The 24,013-nt window shown below is 41.2% G+C and overlaps 1 protein-coding gene across 4 annotated transcripts in view; it reads left to right on the top strand.

Moving 5' to 3' along the window:
- Positions 1–24,013, top strand: part of myo15b (myosin XVB) — a 67,087-nt gene that overhangs the window by 12,371 nt on the left and 30,703 nt on the right. For all 4 annotated transcript variants that reach the window (XR_011190467.1, XM_069194470.1, XM_069194469.1 and 1 more), the window contains 16 exons: positions 957–1,015; positions 1,903–2,026; positions 2,534–2,629; positions 3,220–3,351; positions 3,922–4,047; positions 4,634–4,711; positions 5,360–5,508; positions 6,320–6,365; positions 6,718–6,842; positions 7,700–7,817; positions 7,985–8,160; positions 8,942–9,032; positions 20,599–20,661; positions 21,673–21,730; positions 23,305–23,435; positions 23,621–23,716. Coding sequence is in view for 3 of the 4 variants with exons in the window: in XM_069194470.1 (XP_069050571.1) it covers positions 957–1,015; positions 1,903–2,026; positions 2,534–2,629; positions 3,220–3,351; positions 3,922–4,047; positions 4,634–4,711; positions 5,360–5,508; positions 6,320–6,365; positions 6,718–6,842; positions 7,700–7,817; positions 7,985–8,160; positions 8,942–9,032; positions 20,599–20,661; positions 21,673–21,730; positions 23,305–23,435; positions 23,621–23,716 (1,668 nt within the window). In the remaining variant the exon portion in view is untranslated. The remainder of the gene's footprint in view (positions 1–956; positions 1,016–1,902; positions 2,027–2,533; positions 2,630–3,219; positions 3,352–3,921; positions 4,048–4,633; positions 4,712–5,359; positions 5,509–6,319; positions 6,366–6,717; positions 6,843–7,699; positions 7,818–7,984; positions 8,161–8,941; positions 9,033–20,598; positions 20,662–21,672; positions 21,731–23,304; positions 23,436–23,620; positions 23,717–24,013) is intronic.

Genomic DNA, 24,013 nt, shown 5'->3' with positions numbered 1-24,013 from the left:
GACACGGGTGGGGCAGGCAGGTCTTGGTAGGCAAGAAGTGTTTTTATTGAAGGGGTCAAAGGTCACAGTGGAGGAATTTGCCACACCACCTTTCCTGGTTTAAATCCTGTACTACATCTCCAGGATTAATAAACCTGTAGCAAATATTTTGGAAAAACATGCACGAGAACATATGAGTATTTAAACTTTTTCTTTTGGGTAGATATTTGAGAAATTGAGAGCATTCAGAAAATAACCAATTATAAGAACATAACGTGGTTTAAGCAATAAATGCTAATTTAGCAGATCAAAGCATGCTTGTCTCCATCCCATCACAGTCACACTGAATTATTAAAAGGTCTTAGTGTTAGCTGCCCCAATATGGCTTTGCGATTTGATCCATGTATTAGTAATTCTTGGCATAAAAACAGGTTTCACCATGCACTTGCTGAACTTTATTTGAAACTAATTCCAACCTTGCTTCTCACATCACATCACCACTTCACTTTCAATACACGCGTATCCAATTCAGGTTCACAGTAGGCCAGAGCCTGCCCTGGGAAACATTGGGCACAAGGTGGGAACTAAACAACTATTCGCCAACCAGCAGTACAAATAAAACAGAAGAGATGTATATGACCAGTATGTCTTTGGACTGTGGGAAGAACCTGGAGCACCAGCTTAAAAAAAACATGAAAAGACATACAAACTCCATGCAGATAGCTCTCTGGAAATTGAACTCGGGGCCCCAGTGCAATTATTAATCACTTCACCACTGTGCTTCCCCAACCTTATTAATATTTCTGTTAAAATCTGGAAAAAAAACAAAAACAAAATCTAGTTTCGTTTCAGCTGTTATCAACTGAGACCAAAAAAAGATTCAAGGTCCTTCAGTCTGCTGTCATTAGCCCTACTCTCAAACCATGGAAGGAATTTGCTTGCACTTCTCTGCATGGGTTATCTTTGTCTTTTGCCAGGAGACATCGTATGACAGGATCTACTGCCCCCTGTCTGTAGAAAGTGCCATTGAGTCCAGGTATGTATCTCCTTGGAATGCTGAAGACTCCTTTCCTCATTGCCTTCCTGCAGGAGTGGATAGTTTCGTGTCCATTGGCCATGTCTAAACAGAGTTTATCACCACATTCCAGGAGGTTCAGGTAACCTCCATAGCATTGAGCACTTTGGTAAATGAAGAATTTGAGAAAGGGATTTGGCCTGGATGAAAGGAATGATTAAGAAAGGTAAATGGATCCCACAGTGTTAGGTACAATGAGCAAATGAGTAGCAGCAGTATGAGTTTTTGAAGAAACGTCCGTGAGATCTGTTTTATTTATGGAGTCAAGCATACCTGATAAACTAGGTTAACTCTGCGGAGGTTTCCATATGTAAATCATATTTAAGATTGGTAAAATTAAACAAAAGATAACAAATTATTAGATAGCGTGAAGATACTTTATACAGTAAATACTAAGTAACCAACCAGTCACCTTCAAAGCTCCTGTCTAGATCATAAAAACACATAATTCAAGACTGGGACCGAAAACATTTGAACTGAATTGTGATATAAAGCTCTCTTATAGTCTAATTAAGAAGAGGAGTTAGAAACTACAGGTTATGAATGTATTCTTACTTCAGCATAAGAATTTTGTTTTGTGTTTAACAGCACTTGGACATATGACATCAATTCATGAATCAATTTAAAATTAATCAATAAATTAACGATAGCTTGTGATGGACTGGCATCCCATCCAGGGTGTATCCCGCTGCATGCCCTTTGCCTGCTTGAGACTCCGGCTCCCTGCAACCTTGTATTCGATGAAGCAGTTAGAAAATGAATGGATGTGATTGAATTCCAGGATGTGACTGCAGATGTGCTCCAGCTGCAGCCGCCTATGAACAGATCTGTTGTATTTGTGCTGGCAGGGATGCCATCTCCAAGGCCCTGTACTCGGTGCTGTTTGACTGGCTTCTGGCCCGAATCAATGAATGGCTTATCCCCTCAGAGATGGACAGCACTGTGGGCATTGTGGACATCTATGGGTTCGAGGTGCTGTCTCTTGTCTTCCTGTCTTCTTGTCTGTCTACACACGGGGCTGTTGGAATACTGTGCTGTCTGTTGGCATGATTTTCACACGCTGATTGCCTGTGCCTGAGCTAGGTCCTGTCTGTCTGTGATCTGGCAGCTTTATGTGTGTCAGGAACAGCTCTGGTAAAGCCTCTGCCAATGTATAATTGTGATCATGTCTCTTCATGTTCGCACTGTCCCACTGCCTGACGGTATATCAGCAGTCCCCTGCTACAGTTCTCAGGGTCTGTAGTCTAGTAGGTTGTCCCCTTATATTTTATACTGTAAACTCTTCGTTAGAGAAACGTGTATAACTGATCTGATTTAACTTTCACTGGACCAGTTTAATTCTTCTTCAAAGCTTTAACCTACTGATTGTTTAAAGAAACACAGAATACCTACCGGATTCCTGACTGCGGGATCTGGAGTAGGTTCCTGCTCCCAAGTGAAGAAGGCTTTGCCCACTCACAACCCCTTCTCACCTTGCAGGACCTGGGGGTGAACAGCTTTGAACAGCTCTGTATTAATTATGCTAACGAGCAGCTGCAGCATTTCGTCAACAAGGCGGTGGTCTCACAGGAGCAGGTGAGAAGGTCAAAGTGGTCAGACACCAGGACCAGTTTTTTACAGAATCCAATTAACCATCCACTATCCCTTTGGACTGTGGGAGGAGGCCAGAGCTCCCGAAGGAAACTGATGCACACATGGGAGAACATACAAACTCCACACAGATAGCACCTCAGGAATTGAACCCTGGGCCTTAGCTGTTTGCACAGGCAAAGCAGCAATAATAACCACTGCGCTATTGTGCCACCCATCATTTAATTTCTTTTTGCATTTTAAGAATTACCTAGTTCTCATTCAGATGTTAGTCAAGCTGTGGAGGCAATACCAATATGATGCTATAATCTGTAAGTGCCGGCACCATTTTTTAATTTAAGTTTAAGGATATCATTTGCTTAATATCTAACCAGTCCTGACACTTTCATATAGCTGTTCCACAAGGTATAGCTGTGGAACAGCTTTCATACAGCTGGCGCAAGGAGTTCTGAAGTTCCTCCCTGTTATTCTCTCCCTGTACATTTTATATAGTTCACATGAGCTAATGTAAGAATATACATTATATTTTGAGTGCCAGTCAGTATAGTACTCTATTTGTGTCCTGATGCCTGCAGGAAGAGTATAGCGCAGAGCAGATTGAGTGGTATCCAGTACCCCTGCTGGACTGTCAGTCCTGCCTGGACCTCATCTGTGCTCGACCACATGGTATCCTTAGAATCCTGGATGACCAGACCAGCCTACCTCAGGTGGGAACTGCATGGCCCTGGGCACTGATTTAAATTCCACTAAACAGCCTGTGCTAAAAGTTATTGTGAATACCCACATTATGTAATTCAGAATTAGTACTCTTCTTCTAAACAATAATCTAACAGAGAAAGGTCTTCTACACAGCATAGCGCAAAAAAGATGTTGATGCTTTAGAATAGTACCCTGACAAGTTGAAAGCGCTGATTGTGTGTAGTTTTAAGCAGAGAGGAAGACTATGAAAGAACTTTATACAAATATTCAATGACAATGTCAGCCCAATGAGTTGTCATAGTCTGGAGCAAGCTGCCCAGCTTTCATGCCTGATGCTACAATTATGTCTGCCAAAAAAAGCTGTCTAAATGTTGACTGCAGAATTAAATGCAACTAAGTCTACAGCTTATGTTTTCAGAGTTTTGCTACTTGCTCTTTAAAGCCTAATCAAACTGATGTGAACCCAATCCACAAGATCCAAATGTCCTAATTGAAGTAGGCAGTAAGTATTTTAGGAGCACAGGAACACTTTCCCACACTTGCCTACCCAACACTTTGTGATTCTCTCTCTATCACAGGCCACAGACCACACTTTCCTGCAGAAGTGCCACTATCACCATGGAAACAGCCCCTTCTACACAAAGCCCAAGATCCCCCTGCCCGTCTTCACTTTACACCACTACGCCGGCGCTGTGACCTACCAGGTACGTGTGACCTAGCCCAGCTCTTCGAAATCATGAGCACTGTCTACACAAGGAGCAGAGCCACAGCCAAAAGACATATTGATACCATATAGAAAGAGTTAAAATATTATGTAATGTAAAGCAGCACGGTAGCACAGTGGTTAGCATTGCTGCTCTGTAGCACTGAGGTCCTACGTTCATTTCCTGGGGTGCCATCTGCATGGAGTGTGTATGTGTATCCCCATGTTTGCATGAGTTTCCTTCATGTTATCCAGTATCCTCCTACATCCCAAAGACATGCTGGTAGCGTCATGTGTCTCTGTGAGTGCCCATCCAGGGTGTATTGTTTTCATCAATTAATAAATTGTGATCTGGAACACAATATGTCTGAAAGAAAACATTGAATACAAAAATGAACACTGAAACTCTAAAAAATGTGTGGATGTACAGAGCCAGAGAGCAGGGCTTGAGAGCTGGTGGAAATAGCTGAGAAAGTGCTCTCAAGGAATTTCAAATGGAGATAACAGATCATCCTAAATTTAGAAAGCTACAAGCAGTTTAGTGATGTGATGGACAGGGTTTTCTTTTTATTTTCCTGTGCTCTCAGGTTCACAATTTTCTGAATAAGAACCATGACCAGTTTCGTCCTGAAGTCCTGGAGCTCTTCGCACGGAGCCGGTTGAAGGTAATCTCTGCCTGGAACAGTGGTGAATAACAGTCTGCAACTAACTCATTTGTATGGGCCAGTGGTACTTAAGTGAAAACTGTACATATTCCATCTCTCAAAAACAGAGGCAGATGGCTGTGTTAGTCCCATCACTGGGACCTGCCTTTCATAGAATAAAGTGCTATAATTGGGAATGGAACCTCTCATCTCCCCTCATAATTCACCTTTGCTTTTCTGCTCAGGAGCTCAGAAAAGAGAGGTGAGCTATGATGCTTGCTATTAGACTGCAGTCTCTAAAAAACAGCCCAGCTGCTAAACTGCGAAAAGAAGCCTGTTTTCAAGGTGACCATCATGATAAAATGAGTAATCCAAACCCCTTCACTGTTGCACTCACCAAGAAGCTGTGGTGGAACTGAAACAGAGGCTGCATTGTTAAATATGAATTTCCGAAGTGCACCTGAGTGTTTTTTCTATGTCATAACATAGTCTCTGGCCCCTAAAATGGTGGGCATGCCTACCATCTTAGTGTGGGAATACTTACAGCAGCTAGCTACACCCATGGTGTGTGAATGGCAGGGTGCTTGCTGTAACTGTGTCCATTTAATAGTTAGCAAACCCAGTCCTTGAGTGTGGCCTGATGTGTTGAGTGTCCTCTCATCTGCTCAGATGGTCTCCACGCTGTTTATGAAGGTACAGGAAGGCTATGCGCAGCAGAAAGAGCTGGGGGTCAGGGGCAAAGGTCACCGCCAGCACCCCCCCACTGTGGCGTCTCGGTTTCAGCAGTCACTATCCGAGCTGACCGCTCGTCTGGAGAGGTAGCACACGTTGGGGGGCATTGTTTAATTTAAAGGTTTCCTCACAGGAACAGCCTCGCATAAACTGGTTTTCTTTGAGCAGCTGGATCATGGCAAGCACACATTAAGTATTCAATAATTGTAGCAGCTCACTCAACTTGTACGGTATGTATTGTTACATAAATAACACTGAAAACAGAGAACAGATGCTATTTCAGAATGTAGCGTTTGACTTTCACCATGTATATCATTTTATGATATAAACTTGTATACAACAGGTATAACTATAAGCAAGCACCTTGCACATTTCATCGTTTTCTTCAAGCTGTCTGTGTCATTTCTTCATTGTCTTATTGGTCAGCCTGGTAGGCAGGAAGCTATCTGATTGAATTCACAGTGATTCACAATGCCAACGTTGCAGATATATTGTCAGGTCTGTTTACTATCTCCAGTGTTCCAGTTAGAAAGACCAAAGCTCTTTGGCTCTGAACTGAATCCACATGATTTCTGAAGAAGGCCTCTGGCTGTCCATTGATCCTGTACTTGAAAGAGAGCAGTGTGGCTACTGTCACCCCTCTGAATTTACCTACTGATCTGCTGTGTAGTGAGGCTTCTGGGGCATGTCGCTGGCTTAGTGTCCATGTCTCTTTTTATGACTTATTTACTTCAAACAATATTTAGCTACTGAAAGAAAGATCCTCTTTGTCGTTGTGCTTTGAACCTGTCAAGAGTCCAGCATACTCAGTCTTGTTTTATAACCTTACCCATACTGTACTACTATCATCTAATTCAGTGATGTCTAATGTACACCTATTTCCCTCTTTGCTGACAGGTGTAAAACAACCTTCATCCGCTGCCTCAAACCAAACTCAAAAAAGGTAGGTTTTGTGTTGCTCACATGGGATGGATTTCAATGTTGTCCCACTATGAAAATATAGATAGTATCTTCTAAAATCTGTTTTCTCTTGTTATATTCCACACCACACACCTTCAAAGCAAAGCAGACACAATCACAACTCATTTAGCTTATCTACAGGTATATATGTTTTTGTGTCACCAACAGTTTAGACACTGAATATAAAGATTAAATTGGTCCAACTTAGGTTTATAAGAGCATTAAACCCTTATCCTAATGTTTCAAGGTATTGATTATTTGATGAGACCTGAAAAATCTTCAGAATTGCAGACGTGAAGGTAGAATTTCCAATTCTTGCACCATTTTTCCCTCAGCTACCTGGAATATTTGATGTCGATTATGTGACCTTGCAGCTGAGGCACGCTGGGATTTTGGAGACCATCCACATCAGGAAAGAGGGCTATCCTCTTAGACTCTCCTACTCTTATTTCATAGACAGGTAATTCTTGGAGCTGACTTCCCAGTCTTGTCTTTGTCTCTGTCATCTTAGTGTTCCAGTGCCATACACAGTATAGAACATTGACTAACTGTAGTTATAGACAGAGGTATTTGTACCCTGTATTTTAGATTCATTCACTTTGAATGGACTGCTATCAGTACATTTAGAAAAGTTAACAAAATTAAACAGTATTGAATGAATAAAATAGTCAGAAATTAATTCAAAATCAGAAAAATATGCCTGAGTTCATAGTAAATTCCTTTATTGTCCTTCTGTTAATCGTAGTTCTTTCATTGCATGATTGCATTAACTGTATATTGATTTTTGCAACTTCATATATTATGACTGTAGCAGTAAAATCAACTGCAATTATTGTCCCCAATAATGATTTTAAATCAACTGTTGTTTCCTCAATCCATAATAGGCTTATGGGAGCATCGCATGAACATGGAATAGGACTGTCTCAGACATAAGCGTTATCAGATTAGATGGTTCACAATGGGGTTTTTACATCATTCATTTTCAGTGAATACTGTTGCAGCTTGAGATATGTGAGACCATTCTCAGAACTGTACATCCTGAAAACACTGATATAAAACACTGATAGTCCTCATATGCCAATATACGAATGTAGTGATCAATTATCCAAAACAAACAAATGCAGAATGATCTGTTTTTGTATAATAGGTCTATATGTAGTGGAGTCTCTTCCATTGGATCTTAAATCTGTAGAAATACAGTAGGTTATTGACTGATGTCTGGGAATGGGGATGTTTACTGCATGTTTGTCTAAACCCATACACATTTCTGCAATATATAACACATCATAAGAGTCACAGTACCTCCCTCCCATTCAGGTATGGTCCTTTGTTGCCAGAGCGTCCTGCACACTTGTCTGAGAGAGAACAGTGTGCCGCCCTGCTGGAGAGACTGCCAGGTGCAGAACCAGGACACTATCAGTTCGGGCTCACCAAGGTACAGTAGCTGGGCTGATGCTACCTGGTGTGTACCTCTGATTTAAATAAATACAGAGGGGACTAGGTGGCCAAACAAAATTTACCTGAACTTCACACTTAACCTGTGTCGCAAAAGTGGGGAATTTGTTGTGAGGGAGGTCTTGGGCATGACTTTCTGTCGAACAGGTGTTCCTGAAGGAGGACCTGCACCAGAAGCTGGAGGAGCGCTGGAGCCACACCCAGACCTGGGCAGCCATCACCATCCAGAGGAACATCCGCGGCTTCATCTGCCGCCGCAACTTCCGTTTCTTCAAGCAGAAAGCCATCACCATCCAGGCCCACATCCGCGGACACCAGGCCAGGTGAGAAGGGAGGGGGGAGCTGTTCAGATCAGCGGGCTGAGGATCGAGTGTGTTGAGGTGGGGCAGGGAGAGAAGTCATCTGGTCAGAATATCACCCAACCCCAGCAAGGATGGAATCGGACTAACCTGGTTTGGAGGGAAAGAACAGTTAAAATCCCCAATAGCAGGACTATTGTAGACAGACAGGGCCTCTTAGTATTTTTTTCTCTCTGGCCAGCAGGGGTCAGCTGCTCTGTATACCTGTGAGTCTCCAACACATTCCCAGAGTGCATTAGGGCCTTCATGATATAGTTCCAGCTGAATTAAATTCTTAACTCATTGAACAAATTAGGAAATTTATCTTGATCTGTAGCCACCAACCGAGAATATTTAACAACACCAAGACAAGGCTGGAGTCCACAGCTCTCACATGATTGTAGAAAATAGGTGTTTTGGATATACACTAATGTGGTATTGTATATGCCAATTTCATGAATACCAGCAGTGCAATTAAAAAATGCACTTCCTCATCTGGGTGGTAGGTCGTCAGTGTGCTTAAGTTAGTCTCCAGTGTCTTTTTAGTTGTCAGGTTACTTAATTTGATGGTACTTAATTTCTGTCAAGAAAAAACCCAACTGTGGTTGTTTGTGTTGTCTGTGTGTGGGTCATGAAATAAAATGCAGGTGAATGTAAACTACAGTAAGGAGCTCCAGGACGTCCCAAATGTTATTTTTAAGGGAGATGCTAATCTGAAAAGGAGCTCTGCAGAGGAGCAATGACTGCCTTCTCTTTGGGCCTGCAGGAGGTACTATAAGAGGCTGAAACAGTCCTTCAACCAGTTCTGGGCTACCATGATGATCACGAGAAACACCATCAAAAGGAAATGCTGGAAGGTAGGAGGCAGTAGTCTTTGGCAGAGGAGATCTGTCCATTAAAGCACCATATTAACTCCTGCTGACAAGGTCCGGAGGACTTGGAATTCCTTGTTCTTTTTTCATTCTGATCAACCTCTTTGGCTTGTTGGCCAGAGGACTAGTTAACAGAAAACAATGGGTTTGTATATAACTTGTCAGAGATCTGGGGTTATCACATAAATGTAAGCAGAAGTGAAGAATATTGCTAGCACAGCATACTGTGTTTACCATGACCTACTTTTTAGATATAGCCGGTTTTACTTCAATCAGGGTAAAATAACTTTTCTTAAAGGTACAGCAACATTTTCTACTGTGATCTGAACCTACAACCCTTTTCTTTATATGTGAAACCCATTCACTGCTTATCCCCAAATCTATTTTAATAAAATAATGAGCTAATCATCCTCTAAAGCACTGCCCACCATTGTTGCTAAGTACATTTTTTCTACCACTTTAATTTACTACCATTTATTTATTTTTGCTGAGTAGTACAGTAGATGTAAACTGAGACCATATCAGTATGTGTGTATTCAGCTTACAAAACATACACTGTATGCACAAAAAGACATAAGACCACATTGCTCTGAGATTAGGTGAAGAACTAATTCATATTTGTATCTATAATTCATTGCATCCTTTTGAAAACTTCACCAAGTGACTTCCTTTGCTCTGTCCATTGGCAACACGTTTTTGAGGGAACATTATGAATAATTGTTAACCTCTTAGCCCGTCTGATTATACATAGACATCTTTGTCCTCAGACAAAAGTTCACTCTTTTAACTAAGGAATGAGACGCTATCTGATGACTTTTTACAGCAGAAAAGGCTTTTAACCACAGCTGTGTGTCTGAAGCTCTGAAAAGAACCTACTGCTCTCATTGTCTTGAGAAAGTGGAAATCTGGATACATAAACACTGAATGAATTTGACAAATGAGAGACGCATCTCCTACATGCCATGCACTTCTGTGGCCCTTTCATATCTTGCTTTAGCTTTGCAGCCAGAAAAAAAATGTTGATCATCAAGCATTCTACTGTACACCTTATGTACAAACTGCAAGCTCCTGGATAATATAGCTGTGAAGGCTACTAGTGTGTTGGGAAATAGAAACTGAAAGCTTACTTTCCACAGGTGTTTGTGTAAATCGGTGAGAAACGAAAATATGTGCCTCCAGGCAGTATCTGAGCGGTGAATGTTCATTAAATGTTCTTACAGAAGCTATGTACAGTATGCTTGATATACAGAAGAAGAATTCCTCTCTCCCCACTCAGTGTTTAATACACTGGAGAGTGCAGCTCTCCAGTCTTCCACCCTGTTCTTTACAATCTTCCTTAGTGGCTGCCATAACCTTTGGTACCTGTGAGTGCCTGTTATTAATGTCTGTTGTGCTGTGTTATTGTTCCCATGAGAGTGCTGTAAATGGTCAGTGAAGTTCTGCTGTGTGAAGTGATACTGCTTTGTAAAGTGACATGTATGATTTATGGGAATAGTGCTGTGAAAGTCTACCCCCTCTCTCCCCTTAATGTTCATCTCTTCACCTCTCCATCCAGAATCATTTGATCATCTATCAGATGAATCAGTACATGCCAAGTCCTGCCCTTGCCTTCAGGTGTTTTCCTTATAGTGCTGTAACAGATCATTATGTCTTTATTCTTATAGCCCAGAGGCATTCACTGGTTGTTTTCCTATATGAGTCTTTGACATGGAAATTGAGACATTAATAGGATTAATAGATCTAAATTAGGGGTAGGCAGTCCTGGTCCTGGAGGGCTGGTGTGTCTGCAGGTTTTCCAGGTCTTTTCAAAGCAGCAGCATCTGAAGAGCTAGAAGAAGCTATTAAACTGGTCCCATTAAGCCAAGAATGAGTTTATTTACAGTAGCTTGTTAAGAGAATGGACTGCTTTAGACATGGTGACTTCTAGATTGCATATCTTTTACAGTGGTACAGCTATGGCTTTCTAGGGTCAGAAATGAGTGTCACTGCTGCAGGTTTTTATTGTACCTGACAGCCTGAGGCACATAACTCTCTGCCAAGGTCTTGTGTTAACTCCCTAACACAAGGCCAAGGTTGTAAACTAATCTCCTGTTGTCTTAAACTATCATTTACACTGTTGCTCAATCAATTCCATTAGGTAACGTAGCAGTTTTGAATCAATGTAGCTTGCACAGGTCCTTTGTTAGAAGAAAAAAAAGAGAAAAATAAAGAGAATATTTCAGTAATGTGTATCTTCATTTGTACATAAAACTCAGTACTCAAGGCTAGTGAAATGTTGTTCAGGAGGCCCTGTACAATTAAGAACAGATCTATCCATATATCGTGTCCCAACCAGTGGGGACTCACATGCTCTTTAGTCCTCTTACACCTGTAGAAATCCTCTCTGACCTACTGAGTCACTGTCACTCTGGTATAGACTTTTTTAAACATGTTTTTTCCAAAATTGAAGAACCACGAACAGAAAAAAATCATTTTAATCATGAAAAAGTTGACGTGGATGTAAAAATGTATGACCGAACATGACACTGAATGGGGTTGATATTCACAATGTCCACTAATATGCACAAGGTATCTAAATTATACACATGCTGTTCAGTTGGTTCTGTGGTTCTCTGTGCTGTTTTTATTTTCTTTCTGCCATTTCTCTGAGGTTCTTTACATTCTTTCTGAAGTGGCTGCTATAAACATGGGGTACATGTTGGTATCTGATATTTGTCTTCTGATCTCTCTGGAGATATTGAGACTTTTTGCTGTAAAATACTACAAGCACTTGAGCATGCCTAAAACTGTAAGCCAGTGGTTCTCAAACTTTTTGGACCAAGTACCACCCCTAATCCAACCAAAGCATCCAAGTACCACCTACAAGTCATCTTCTCATAGGAACCCCAGAAATTCTCAATGACCAACATGAGTGCTTGTGCACACACACTCACACATACATATAATAAATATTATAATAAACTTTGTTTGATATATTAAAATGTGGCTTCTCAAAGTGTTATACAGAAAAAAACAACAACAAATAAAACTAAAAAAGCACCATTTCAGTGAGAGGGGTGAGCCTGTTTAGTCGAGCAAAGCAGATGTGAATTAATTTTTCGAGCCTTGATACAATTCACAACAGTCTAACAGATTTTAAATCGTCAGGCATTTTCTTGACGGCAAAGGTCTCGCGGTGGATGTTGCAATGAAACCATTAATTTCTGGAGCAACCTCTCTAATTCGTGCAACTACACAGCTGTGTCGGCTTGTCATTGCTCTAGTACCGTCTGTACAAACTCCGACACATTTTATCCAGTCGATGCCATTCTCTTCGATTAAATTCATTCAGAAGCTGAAATATGTGCTCTCCTGTAGTTCCTGTTGGTAGCAGCTTACAGAACAGAAAGTCCTCACGGGACGTACCCTCAAACTCGTATCTAACGTAAACGATCACATTGGCCAAATCGACTACAGACTCATCTAATTGCAGTGAAAAACATCTGCTCATCTTAACGCGCTCTGTCAGCGTACTTTTGATATAATCCTTAATTTCAATAATTCTATGAATGACTGTGTCTTTCAGGGGGGGCAGCAGGTCGAGCTGTTCAGCAGCTTTTTCTCCACATAATAGTGTGGGGCTTACCTGCTTTAGCAATCTGCAAGCTTACATTTTTCCACGTTTCCGTTTTTATTTCAGTGTTTATTTTAAGTATTTCATGCGCATGGGAGAGAAACACAGAGACACTCGGTGTATTTTTCTCAAATTAACTTAGAAGAGTTCTTAAATATTTTTCTGTTATTTTTCACGCTTTCCTGTGCTCACAAGATTACCAGTGTTGCATTTCTATGCATTCCTGTATTTACAACATTGGCATTGTTCCAAAATCACGCACATTCTCCTTTCTCCCTATTTGGTGGAGATACAGTAGATTTTTTTAAATACAATTGGTCACTTGCGTCCGTAGCACTCTACATTCCTATAGAGTGGTATAGAATTACAGAGTATCTCTTGTGTCCACTGAAGTATTAGCGCGCACTGTATCGTAGTGCGTAGGCTGCGTATTCGACACGTATAAAAATACAAAATATGAAAACCCGTCCCGATTTTTTCAGCGCACACAACACAGTTCCAGGGTCATTTGGCGTATCACCTGGCGGCACGCCACGTACCACTACAGGTACGCGTACCACAGTTTGAGAACCACTGCTGTAAGCAATCAAACCGTGGTAACAATCAAACCTGTTAATCAAACAGTGGTGGCTTTGGAGGATTGAAGCAAATCTATCTAGTTTTTCTTTAAGTATGCCCGTGTTGCTTCAAGCTCAGGTGAAACAGAAACCAAATATGATCGTAGCCTGTGAGGTTTAGCAGAGGTGCAATTATTGAAACATGATCAAAATAATAACGTTTCAGAGGATACCAAATAAATTTGATTCTCATGTTCGAATTTCATGAGATAGGAAGTCTTGTATGATGCTGCATTGGTGGAGGTGCTGTGGAGGGAAAAGGGTGTTAGCATGATGATTGCTGGGAAATCATGATCTAAAGGCCTCCGAACCAGGTGATTGGTGAGAACTGTAGTTTATCCTCCCCCTTTTGTCAAGGATTCCAGTGATCATTCCTTCAGCTTTGCTAGAGCACGACCCTGCCTCTCTGCTCTTTGTGTGCATTGTGTAGCTTGTGCGTGCTTGCTTTCAATGAGCAGATCCTGGGGAGGCACAATGCGCCCATTATAGTAGTCAGATGTGCAAACACAGAGCAAAAGAAAAGCAATGCAGACACAAAAGACTGCTACAGTGTGTGAGTTCCTACTTTTATCCCTCTGTTCCAGCAGTTTAGATTGGCAACTCATCTGATGAGACTTCGTGAAAGGTTTTTATAGATTCACTGTTCAAAACAGCAATATCAAAAGAATGTCACTCGTTTAAATCGAATCTCACCTTTTTAATTAGAGACTGCTTGCATATTAGGCATTATGAAATCTTTCTGTTCAAAATCAGAGTGAATATACAGACAGATGGGAAGTGAAATGGTGAGCATGTTCAACACCCAGGCTCTGTAGGAGTCACTTCGTCTTCTGTATGATTTCTTATTATGACCCAGGTGATTGGTATATTCGTGACAGCATTAAGCAGGTGAACCATGGTTCTTGGAAAGGTACATATAGCATTTCTAAAGCAGAAGGACATGACTTACATTTAACACCTTTTTAAAAAAAATCATGCATGACTTACTGGAAAAAATGAATTGTCTTACGAGCATATTTTATTTAAGAGCTTCAGCGAACCAGGAAAACACGAGGTGTCCTATAACCATGCTATATTTAAAAGCTCTGATGAACCAAGAAAATATATTGCCGTGTAGTAGCAGTCTGTTTCCCTTAATGACAAACTGGACAACCTGTGTGTCCTGCACGTCCTTCTCCTTCTCCCTTCCTACACCCCGCCCCCTCTCTATTTTCCTCAGTCAATTGCACACCTGCTCCTGGTAAGTCAGTCCCAGCTGCAGTGTAAAGTTCACAGGCTAATTAGAAAGCTCCTCCTAGCCTGAGTTATCTGGCCCTTCTGTCAACCAGCCCAATGGACTTCAGCCCCTGCTGCAACACTACGCCAGCACCCTGCCCTGCCCTGCCTCACTCAGTCTTCACACAGACCTGCCATCTCACAGCACCGCGACAGGTAGTACCCTTCTATTCTACTGGTAGCTGCTGTCTTTCTGAGGGTCCTGTTCTGACATTTCAGAGGGATGTGGACGTTGGGAGGGGGGGAAATCATCAAGAATTAATACAGTACAAAAAACCTTGACCTTCTCAGTAGCTGGGTCATTTTAGCCTTAAGAATAAACTAGCGTAATTAAAAATGGGATCGTGTTTTACTGTGACATAATGTATTTTACCATTGATGTAGTGGCTGAACATAGATCTCCTTACTGGAGGACTCTATGTAATGTCATTTACCTGGAAGCAGAGTGATGTTAGATGGCATCTACACTCAGTGTCCTTACCATCCATTCCTAGGGGCTGGGGCAGTGGATGGATATTGTTTTTATTGTACAGAAGGAAAAGACTGAAGATGGTTACACTAATGTCTTGTGAGAAGCTGAACTAGATTGTAGCTTAACATTGTCACTCAGTAAGAATAAATGGAAACCGCTGTTTGTGTTTATATCCAAGCAGTGGTTCTGTGTACTGATTGATAAATGTAGTTTGTTTCCATAATTCCACATGAAAAGCTCTTGGCCAAGTTTTTTCATTAGTCTTCTGTGTGCACTCTGGACTGCTAATGGTTATCTGTGCTTCTTTGAAACAGCAAAAGAAAATAGCATAAGATCCAAAGCATTGGAAACATGAAAGTGAATTGGGAATGGGCTTTATTAATTGAAATATTATGTGCCCCGCTTTTCCCAAGCAAAGAATATTTTAAGGGTATTCTTCAATATTATTTTTTGTCTCACTGACAAGCTCTGTCCCACAGAACTAAACTGTGGGAATATTTTTTTATATTCATGACTCCTACCAATAAGACATTTGCTCAATATATGACATTACTTATCTTTTAAGGTGTGAAGGAGTGATCCCAGTGTAAACATTTTCTGACAAATTTAGTAACACTGTAAATGTGATGCAGAGCTGTCACCTAGGATTACTGGGTCTTCTGATTGTGTGGTGTACGGTGGCCTTCAGGGCTATCCTCACTAACACAGGACGAAGTGAGGATAGTACTCGAGGACTGGCTGCTGGCTGTGATTGTGGTTTTTCAGCTTCCCCAGTGTTGTAAAATAGGAATTATCTGGTTCTCCATGGATATTCATCATCCATTTTCTAACAGCTTTATCCAGTGCAGGGTAATGGAGGAACCAGGGTTTACCCCCCAAGCAATGAGTGCAAGGCAGGAAATAACCTGGATGGGACGTGAGTCCATTTCAGGGTGCACAGAGGCACAGACACTGACACACACTCACACCAGGGCCATTGGTTTTACAGAAGCCAATTAACTTGCTAGTACATCTTTGGGTTGTGGGAGGATACTGGAGTTCCAGGAGGAAACCCACATGAACTCATGGAGAACATACAAAACATGGTGCCGCCCTCTCAATAGATATTTTTACACACTCAGTTTGAATTGCACATTGCTACATTGCTTAAGACTCTTTACATTCTGTGGAGAACCTGCGGTCTCTGCAGACATGGTCATCCAGTTACCTACTAGTCAGAAACATTTCTCTCTTGACATGTTGCAAGCTCCAAAGTTCCTTGCATGGAGGGTTGGAGGTGATTGGAGGAGCAGCATGACTCTCGCTGACATCACATGCAAGTTTGTCAAAAGCCAAGATGTTTCTGGCCGACTACTCACTGCCCTTGTCAAGCCGTGCTTCCAATTGTGTGCCACCACATGGGGAAACCCAGTCAGTTATCTGGTGACATGACCTAGGCTCAAACATCTGTGTCACAACAATCAGCTGAGCGTGTTTACTGGTTTGGTCACTCAGGAATCTTCAGCAATGTGTGCACTTTTTCAAAATGACTGGAATAAGCAGCACTGCCATGTACTTAAGCTGATTCTCTGGAATCCAGCAGGAGGAGCCCTGGGACTCTGGGATAAAGAGGTTCTTGAGCGTGTGAGTTACTGAGCAACCAGACAAAATAAACTTTGTTTATAGATAGATACCCCAGCCTGGGAATGTTAAGACTAATATACAGTAGCATTATCAGAGTGTGTCAAGAATCCAGCCTCTGCTGCACACACTGTGAACTAGAGAAGGACAATTCTAGCTGTGTTAGTAGTGATTGGAAAGGCAGAGCTTATGCACACTGTACACTCCTGCAGGTGACTGTCTAGTCATAAAGGCCACTGTGTCAGGACTCATACAGTGGCACTTTCATTGGAAGTGCACGCAGATAGATCTCTGTTGTTGAAATGATTCGGCCACACTTATAGACCTGCATACAGGCCATATGAAACTGCAACAGCTAAAGCACTGGATTTCACACATTAGGGAGACCCCGAGGGGTCCTCTGGCTTTTGTCACAGCCCACATCACTGTCTCTTTTATACAAAAATGTTGTTTTAGATTTTTGACAAGCTTAAAACATCTACTACTTCTAGTGAGTGACATGAAAACATTTCAAATCTACTACTCCTGGAGCTAGGGCAGTTTTAAATAATCAATTTTGTCGAGACCTTCCCAAGATGTTCAAAATCTTCAACTGTTAATTAGATCATTTGTGTACCAATTAAGGGCTTTCTTTGGATCAAAAATAACATGATCTCAGGTTCCTCTAGTAATTGATTTTAATAATAATAATTCCTTAAACTTATACTGCGCTTTACAGCACTTTACAGGTAATGGGGACTCCCTTACATCGCCATCTAATCCTAATAACCATGGCCAGCAGGTTTCCAATAACAACTGTAATGGTCTGGATAATGTGGAGCTCCCATGCATGCTAGGTGGCACAATAGACACCAGTTATTTGATGACTGAGTGTGATGAAAACCAGGGTTAATTAGGTAGTGTGTCAAAACTAAATAGCAGCACGTCTTCCAGCTCCACTGTGCTCGCCACTTCCATCAACCATTAACTTACTGTCCTCTCCAGCTATCTCTACAGTAAAACTACTAACCCAGGGTACAGACACTTACTTAAACACAATGTCCCTCCCACTTGTTTGGGTCCAAACAATCACAAATTTGCTTGATTCGATTTGAACGTGGAGCAAGCAGAGCTCTGCTACACCAGCAACACAAGCTACTGTACATAATCCAGTTAGACAAAACGTAACATTGGATGTGGATATTTTTATTGATTATGTGCCTCCCTTTTTTTCTGCGTGCATCATCTGCTGACAATAAATCATGTGATGACAACGTGGGACCTGGCATGCAGGTGAGTATTTATTTCTCTGGGCTCCATGACACTAGCTAATGGCCGCCACATTCTGATTCTGAGTAAACCTCTGTCTCTGTCTCAGTTTTTCTCTCTGGATGAATGTCTGCAAGACTTGGGCGTGAACTGGTAACATCCTGGTTTTTAATTGGAACAAAGTCCATGGACTCCCTGTGTCAACATGTGGCATCGTTTTCTGGCCATCTGTTGCCATAACACCAATGATAACTTTCCCTAATACGCCCAGTACCAATTACAGTGATTTATTTAGAACTATCTATGATGTAATGTTCTACATTTAGTAACACAACACACACCTGGAGATTCAGAATATGAGAAATGCCTTTTTCACGATCAAATCACAACGTAATTTACAAACCCAGCTTACACGGAATGGAGCCATAATGACAGGATAAGATAAGGAACGACTAACTAGATTTTCGACAGTGCAGTCTTGGCAGCTCTGAAGATGTTTAAGATTACCCAGGTGAAATAAATGTTATTGTACCATAGAAAGCAATACAGAATAACCCCTATTGAGATGTATAGACACCTGTTAACTTGTCCATACAGAGCTGTCAGCCTATGGGATTTTAAAATAACATTAACTTTCAATTGCAAAAATGAATACACTGCTGACAATGACAGTGAAATAATGTTAACAACATAGGTTATTGTGAAAAATAATACATGTAAACATTCATGCTCATGTAAATGAGACAATGGGGAACAAAGCGAACACCAGGAATGTTATATTGACACAGTGTGTCCAGTATTTGTGCCAATGGTGGTCTGCCGAATCAGGGCACAGCTTTCTGAAGCTGTTCAGTGCCCATTAACCACACAGTGCTATTTGTCCACAAACAAAATTGTATTGCCACTATGCTGCAGTTTTCATATAGAGCTGTTTGAATAGGCCAAGGAACTTTGATAGATTTCTGCAGATAAATGGAATAGTCCAGTACATGCTCATAAAGAGGGGTGGCATAGTGGCTCAGTGAGTGGCATTGCTGATTCAGAGCCCTGGGGCAGTTGTGTTCAATTATGGACCTGGGGTTGCTACCTGTGTAGAGTTTGTATTTTCTCATTGTGTTCGCTTGGATTTTCTTCATGTGCTCCGGATTCCTCCAACAGTCCAAAAACATCCTGGTAGTTTAATTGGCTTCTGAGAAAAGTGGCCTTGAATTGAGTGTGTGTCCCCTGATGGCCTGTTGGCCCATCCTGGGTGTATCCTGCCTGGTGCCCATTGCTTGCTGGGGTAGACCTCTGCTCCCTCACATCCCTGAATTGGATGAAGCAGTTAGAAAAAGGATGGATGCTAATAGAACAGATATGATAAACTAGAGGACTGCAGGATACTCAGCTTCTGCTGTTGATGATCTGAACCATCAGCTGTCTTCTAGATAAGGCGGACAGGGAAAATATAAGATCTTAAAGAAGTATATACTGTAGGAAAATATAATGTTTTAAAGTCAAATTGGCTTAATTGATACTTTATCTCTATTGGGAACCAATGCAATCTTATTTTATTGTCAAGTCTTAAATCATAATTGTTAATTAATTGCATTGTCTTGCTGTTAATCTGCTGTCACTCATTCTATTCAATTAAGAATTATTTCAGTTATTTTAAGATATATTTAGGATTAGCTGGAAAATATAACCATTTTGTCTAGATCTAAAAAAACATTTTATACCAACAGAACATTGAATCAATTGGATCTTTAAAATGACCATCTTAAAAGACTTAAGACTTAAGACTTAAATGACTGATTTGTTTTAGTCATATTAATCTCATCGACTGCTGAAGACAGAACTCTACAGTTGGTTAAAGCAGCACTCAACAAAGCACTTCAGTTTAGAGTTATTCATCATTATTAACATTTGAAATCTTTTGTCTGGATAAGTTTCCCACGTTACTCAATGTTTGTTTTTGCCTTTCGTGGGATTTGGAATTTGAGAAATGGGTGGGTGTCCACTTTTCTTTTGCAAAGTGGTATATCTTTGTACAGGGCAGACAGATGTTCCCTTTTTAAAAAAGTGTACCATAGTACTTTTTTATGGTAATTGCACACAGTTTGACACATTTTCTCATTAATTTGTTTTTCTTTAACAATGTTTCAGTATGGCTCTCCAATTAGTCCTGAGATTTCATTGTTTTAACATTGCACTGTATGGAGTCGTCACAGTGGCACAGTGGTGATTAATTGTTGGCTTGCAGCGCTGGGGCCCGGGGTTCAATTCTGGACCTGAGGTGCTATCTGTGTGGAGTTTGTAGGTTCACACAACCCAAACACATTCTTGTTGGTTAATTGGGTATGGAGAAAATTGGCCCTAGTGAGTGTGCCCCCCAGTGTACTGACCCATTCAGGGTGTATCCTACCTTGTGCCCATTGCTTGCCAGCATAGGCTCTGGCTCCCCACTACCCTGAACTGGATGAAGTGGTAAGAAGATGGATGGATCATAGTGTATGCATGCCATTATTTCTGAGTATCACACCAAACGTTCTTTTATGAAATCTCTTCATTGCAACTGTTTCTCTGTGGCAGGATAGTAAGCAGAGGCTGATGCAGAATCCTAAATGGCTCTGATGTTCTCTAGGGGTGGCTGCCTCTCTGTGCTTTCTTTTGGTTTTCTCTGGTCCGTGTCTGTGTGAGTGATGATCCCTTTATCTCTCCTCCCAGGAACACACAGAGAAGAATCAAGAGAGGTCCCGAAGCAGAGCCAAGCCTGCCACTGCAGGGATGGTAAGGGTCTTCAGTCTCTCACGTGGCCAGCACTACGACTCAGTAACATGCATTTTAGATCATAATACATGAATTTGGCTTCTGCATTTGTATTTTTCTTATAATAGTATACCTGGGTGTGTTGACTGGTGTTCCATCCAGGGTGTAGTCTTTGAACACTGTGTTGAAGAATAGACTCTGGGTTCATGCTCCCCTTACTGGGGAAAAAGTGTTTCTTAGGTGATGAGAAGGATGGATAATATACTGTAGAATCTAAAGTTTCATTCAGCCAGTTACTTTGAAGAAATTAAGCGAAACTATAAGGAAAGTATTTGTAACTCATTCAAAATGTATTGTCAATTGTATTGTTAAGTGCCTTGGGGCAACCTTGATGTGAAAGGTGCTATACTGTATAAAAATAAATTGAATTGAATTGTATATAGTGTTAAAATATGACTGAAGAACAACACCTATACTGAAGTTGCACGTCCCTATTTGTCAAAACATTCCACACGTTCAAGAACTGAATCAGGTCCTTAATGTGTTTGAGAAGTGAAAATTTGACAAAAAAAACAAAGCAAATATGATTGCAAATTAAAACAAAGCAAATTAATGAAAGCAATAAGATATCAAACAGCAATTAAGAAAATAGTTGTTGGGATTGTGAAATGGGTTGAAAACTACTTGCACTTTCAAACATGGACACTGTGCTTTGAGAGCATTGAGTGAACCTCCTTAATCTTTTAAAAATCAGTGTGGATGAATACTTAAGAGTACTTTTTCTCCTCCTGTTCACCTGCGCACATGGTTAAGCTGTACAAATATTTCTTAAGACTCAGTCCTTCTGTATGTACTGTATACCTCTCTATACAGTCTATAGTTTCTGTCTACATGCACACTCAGTCTCTGGACTCTTTTCCTTGAATATATTTCTTCTACCACAATGAAATCACTGTCACATAATGTCTCTGGCCTCCTACTTTTGATGCCTGATGTCTCTCTCCCTCACCTGTGCCTTATCATTTGTTTCAGGATGTTAGTGTACTAGAGATTCCGGCTGAACTCTCTGCCCAGCTGCGGACTGCTGAGAGTGAGTGTGGGAGCCTGTCTGTGTCAGTCTGTTTGTGACGCTGGTGTGTCTTTGTATTTGAGCAAGTCCATTTCACTGTAACTGAAGCTTGGCACTGTGGTTATCTTGTAGTTCCAGGGAAAAAGGGTTAGGTTTGTATCCGTTCCAATTTTCTGAAATGTCCAGAGATTCGTTGTGGTAGAGCTCTAGATTTTGACAGTACAGGATGGAACATATATTGCTTAGCTTCTGATTAAACTAGTTGGTCCCTTAACATTGGCATAAGGTACTTGTTATAACATGGAAAGTATAGCTGGAAAGCTGTAATTGTTCATGAAAAAGTCTCTAGTGGTGCCATTGACCAGAAGTACCCATTGACAGAAGAGTCTATAATCAGCATATAGTGATTAAGCATTAAGGACTGGATTAGAATCAATTGCTGAGACCCCATGTTGAGAAGGCCCACACCAAGCCCACCCAGAATTGGCTCCGAATGATTCAGATCCCTCAGCTGATTATGGTTTTATCAGTATGCTCATTGTATTGAGGGCGTTTTTGATAGTGATGATCATGAAGTTTTTTTCTGCCTAGACAATTTCATGGATATTTGTGGCTCTGTCATTTGTTTGTACAGAGTTTAGTAATCTGACAGAAAAATAGTAGGCCCACCGGTTTTAAAAAGAAGTCAGTTTCATATTTAACATCTCTTTGCTGCCCCTTAGCTCAGTCATCTACTGTATAGGATAGCTATGCTGGCAACATTAAAAGTTTTTAGCCATGGATCAGAAACCAGCTGTGCTATTTTAGTTAAAAGCCTTGGTGTTCTTTTTGATTTAAGGGATGCCCTTTTGGCTTTTGAGCCAGCAAAACTGTAATTGTGCTATAGTGAGATGGCAGTTATTGTAGTGAGTAACTTACATTTGTTTCCTAAGAACATAATATTTAAATCGCATGTTTGAGTCTTAGTGTTGTAGGGCGTATTTGTATTAGAAAAGACTGTTTGACGACTCTTCGTGACTAGTTTACAGGTCAAGAGTGTCACAGGCAGAGATAAAATGGGTTGTGGGAGTCTGGAGCAATTTGCTTAGCTAAGCTGTTGAAGCTGATATCCTGGCTTCTTACATGGCTGTTGAGATCCTCAGGTCAGTTAGATACTATATCCCAAATGGGCTATATGGACTGAATGGCCTCCTGATTTATAATGTTTTTTATGTTCTTAAAAGACGATTTTATATAATTAAAATTTTCACACACAAAGAACATTTTGCTAGCACTTAAGTAACTCATCTATGTAGACTGCGTTATGTGCAATATTATGGAACTATCTGGTTATAAGCTTTCAGGTAGCTGGCAGCTTTTGCTGTAAGGCAAATTCCAGTTTGCAGCCCTTCAAGTTCAATGGAATGCTGTAAGACAGCCTATCAGAGTCCCAGCAGACGCAGCTCATGTGGGATGTAGCCAGTTGTGCAGGACCACCTCAGGGACCTTATTTATGATCGTAACCCTGGACAGTAGCCCTGTCCAGTGAAGCAGTGAAACTGGCCATGCTGCTGTGTGCCAGGTGTGCTGATGTCTCTGTTTGGTCTGTGCCACAGGGCGGCAACGTGGCTTGGAGGGCAGGGTGACTGAAGTAGCGCCCCCACAGGTCAAAGCCGAGCACAGCCTGTCCTTGCCCCATGACATCAACAGCCACCCCTTTTCCAAATACGCCAGTTCCCATCTCAAGGTAAAGCCCACACCTGTGCTGTCCCACGGTCACAATTTGTCTTTCTCATGCTATCACTTTCTCTCTCCATGACATTCCTAGTGTACCTCTCTTCCCCACAGCCACTGTCTCCATCATCATCTCCTTGTCTTCTGTTCTCCTTCTCTTCCACTTTTATCCCTTTCTCTTCTCTCTCCCTCACTCAGGATGGCTGGCTACAGTCCCAGGACTACCCTCTTCAGAGTCCCCTAACCCCTCTGGATCCAGAAGATGCCCGCAGTGCACTGGAAATCTACAAACTGGTCAGTGTGACACAACTTCTTGCAGACCTAGGCAAAGATAACAGCTGGATTAGGTCATTACTGAACATTACTGACAGCACATTACTGAAGTCTGGATCAAATTGGTCTTCTGCTCTTCAATCTCAAATATTTAAAACTGTCTGTTTATTTAGAACCAATTTTTAATTTTTATTCTACCTGCAGTCATTTCTGTATCCTTTTTGGTTACTATTAAGCAAGATAGTGATCTCTGCATCATTATGTAGTTTTTTTTCTGTTAATGTTTTGATGTTTATTTTTACTATTGAATATAAATTG

The sequence above is a fragment of the Lepisosteus oculatus genome, chromosome 9, assembly GCF_040954835.1.
Source record: "Lepisosteus oculatus isolate fLepOcu1 chromosome 9, fLepOcu1.hap2, whole genome shotgun sequence".
NCBI lineage: Eukaryota > Metazoa > Chordata > Actinopteri > Semionotiformes > Lepisosteidae > Lepisosteus > Lepisosteus oculatus.
This window is presented reverse-complemented; position numbering and strand designations above follow the sequence as displayed.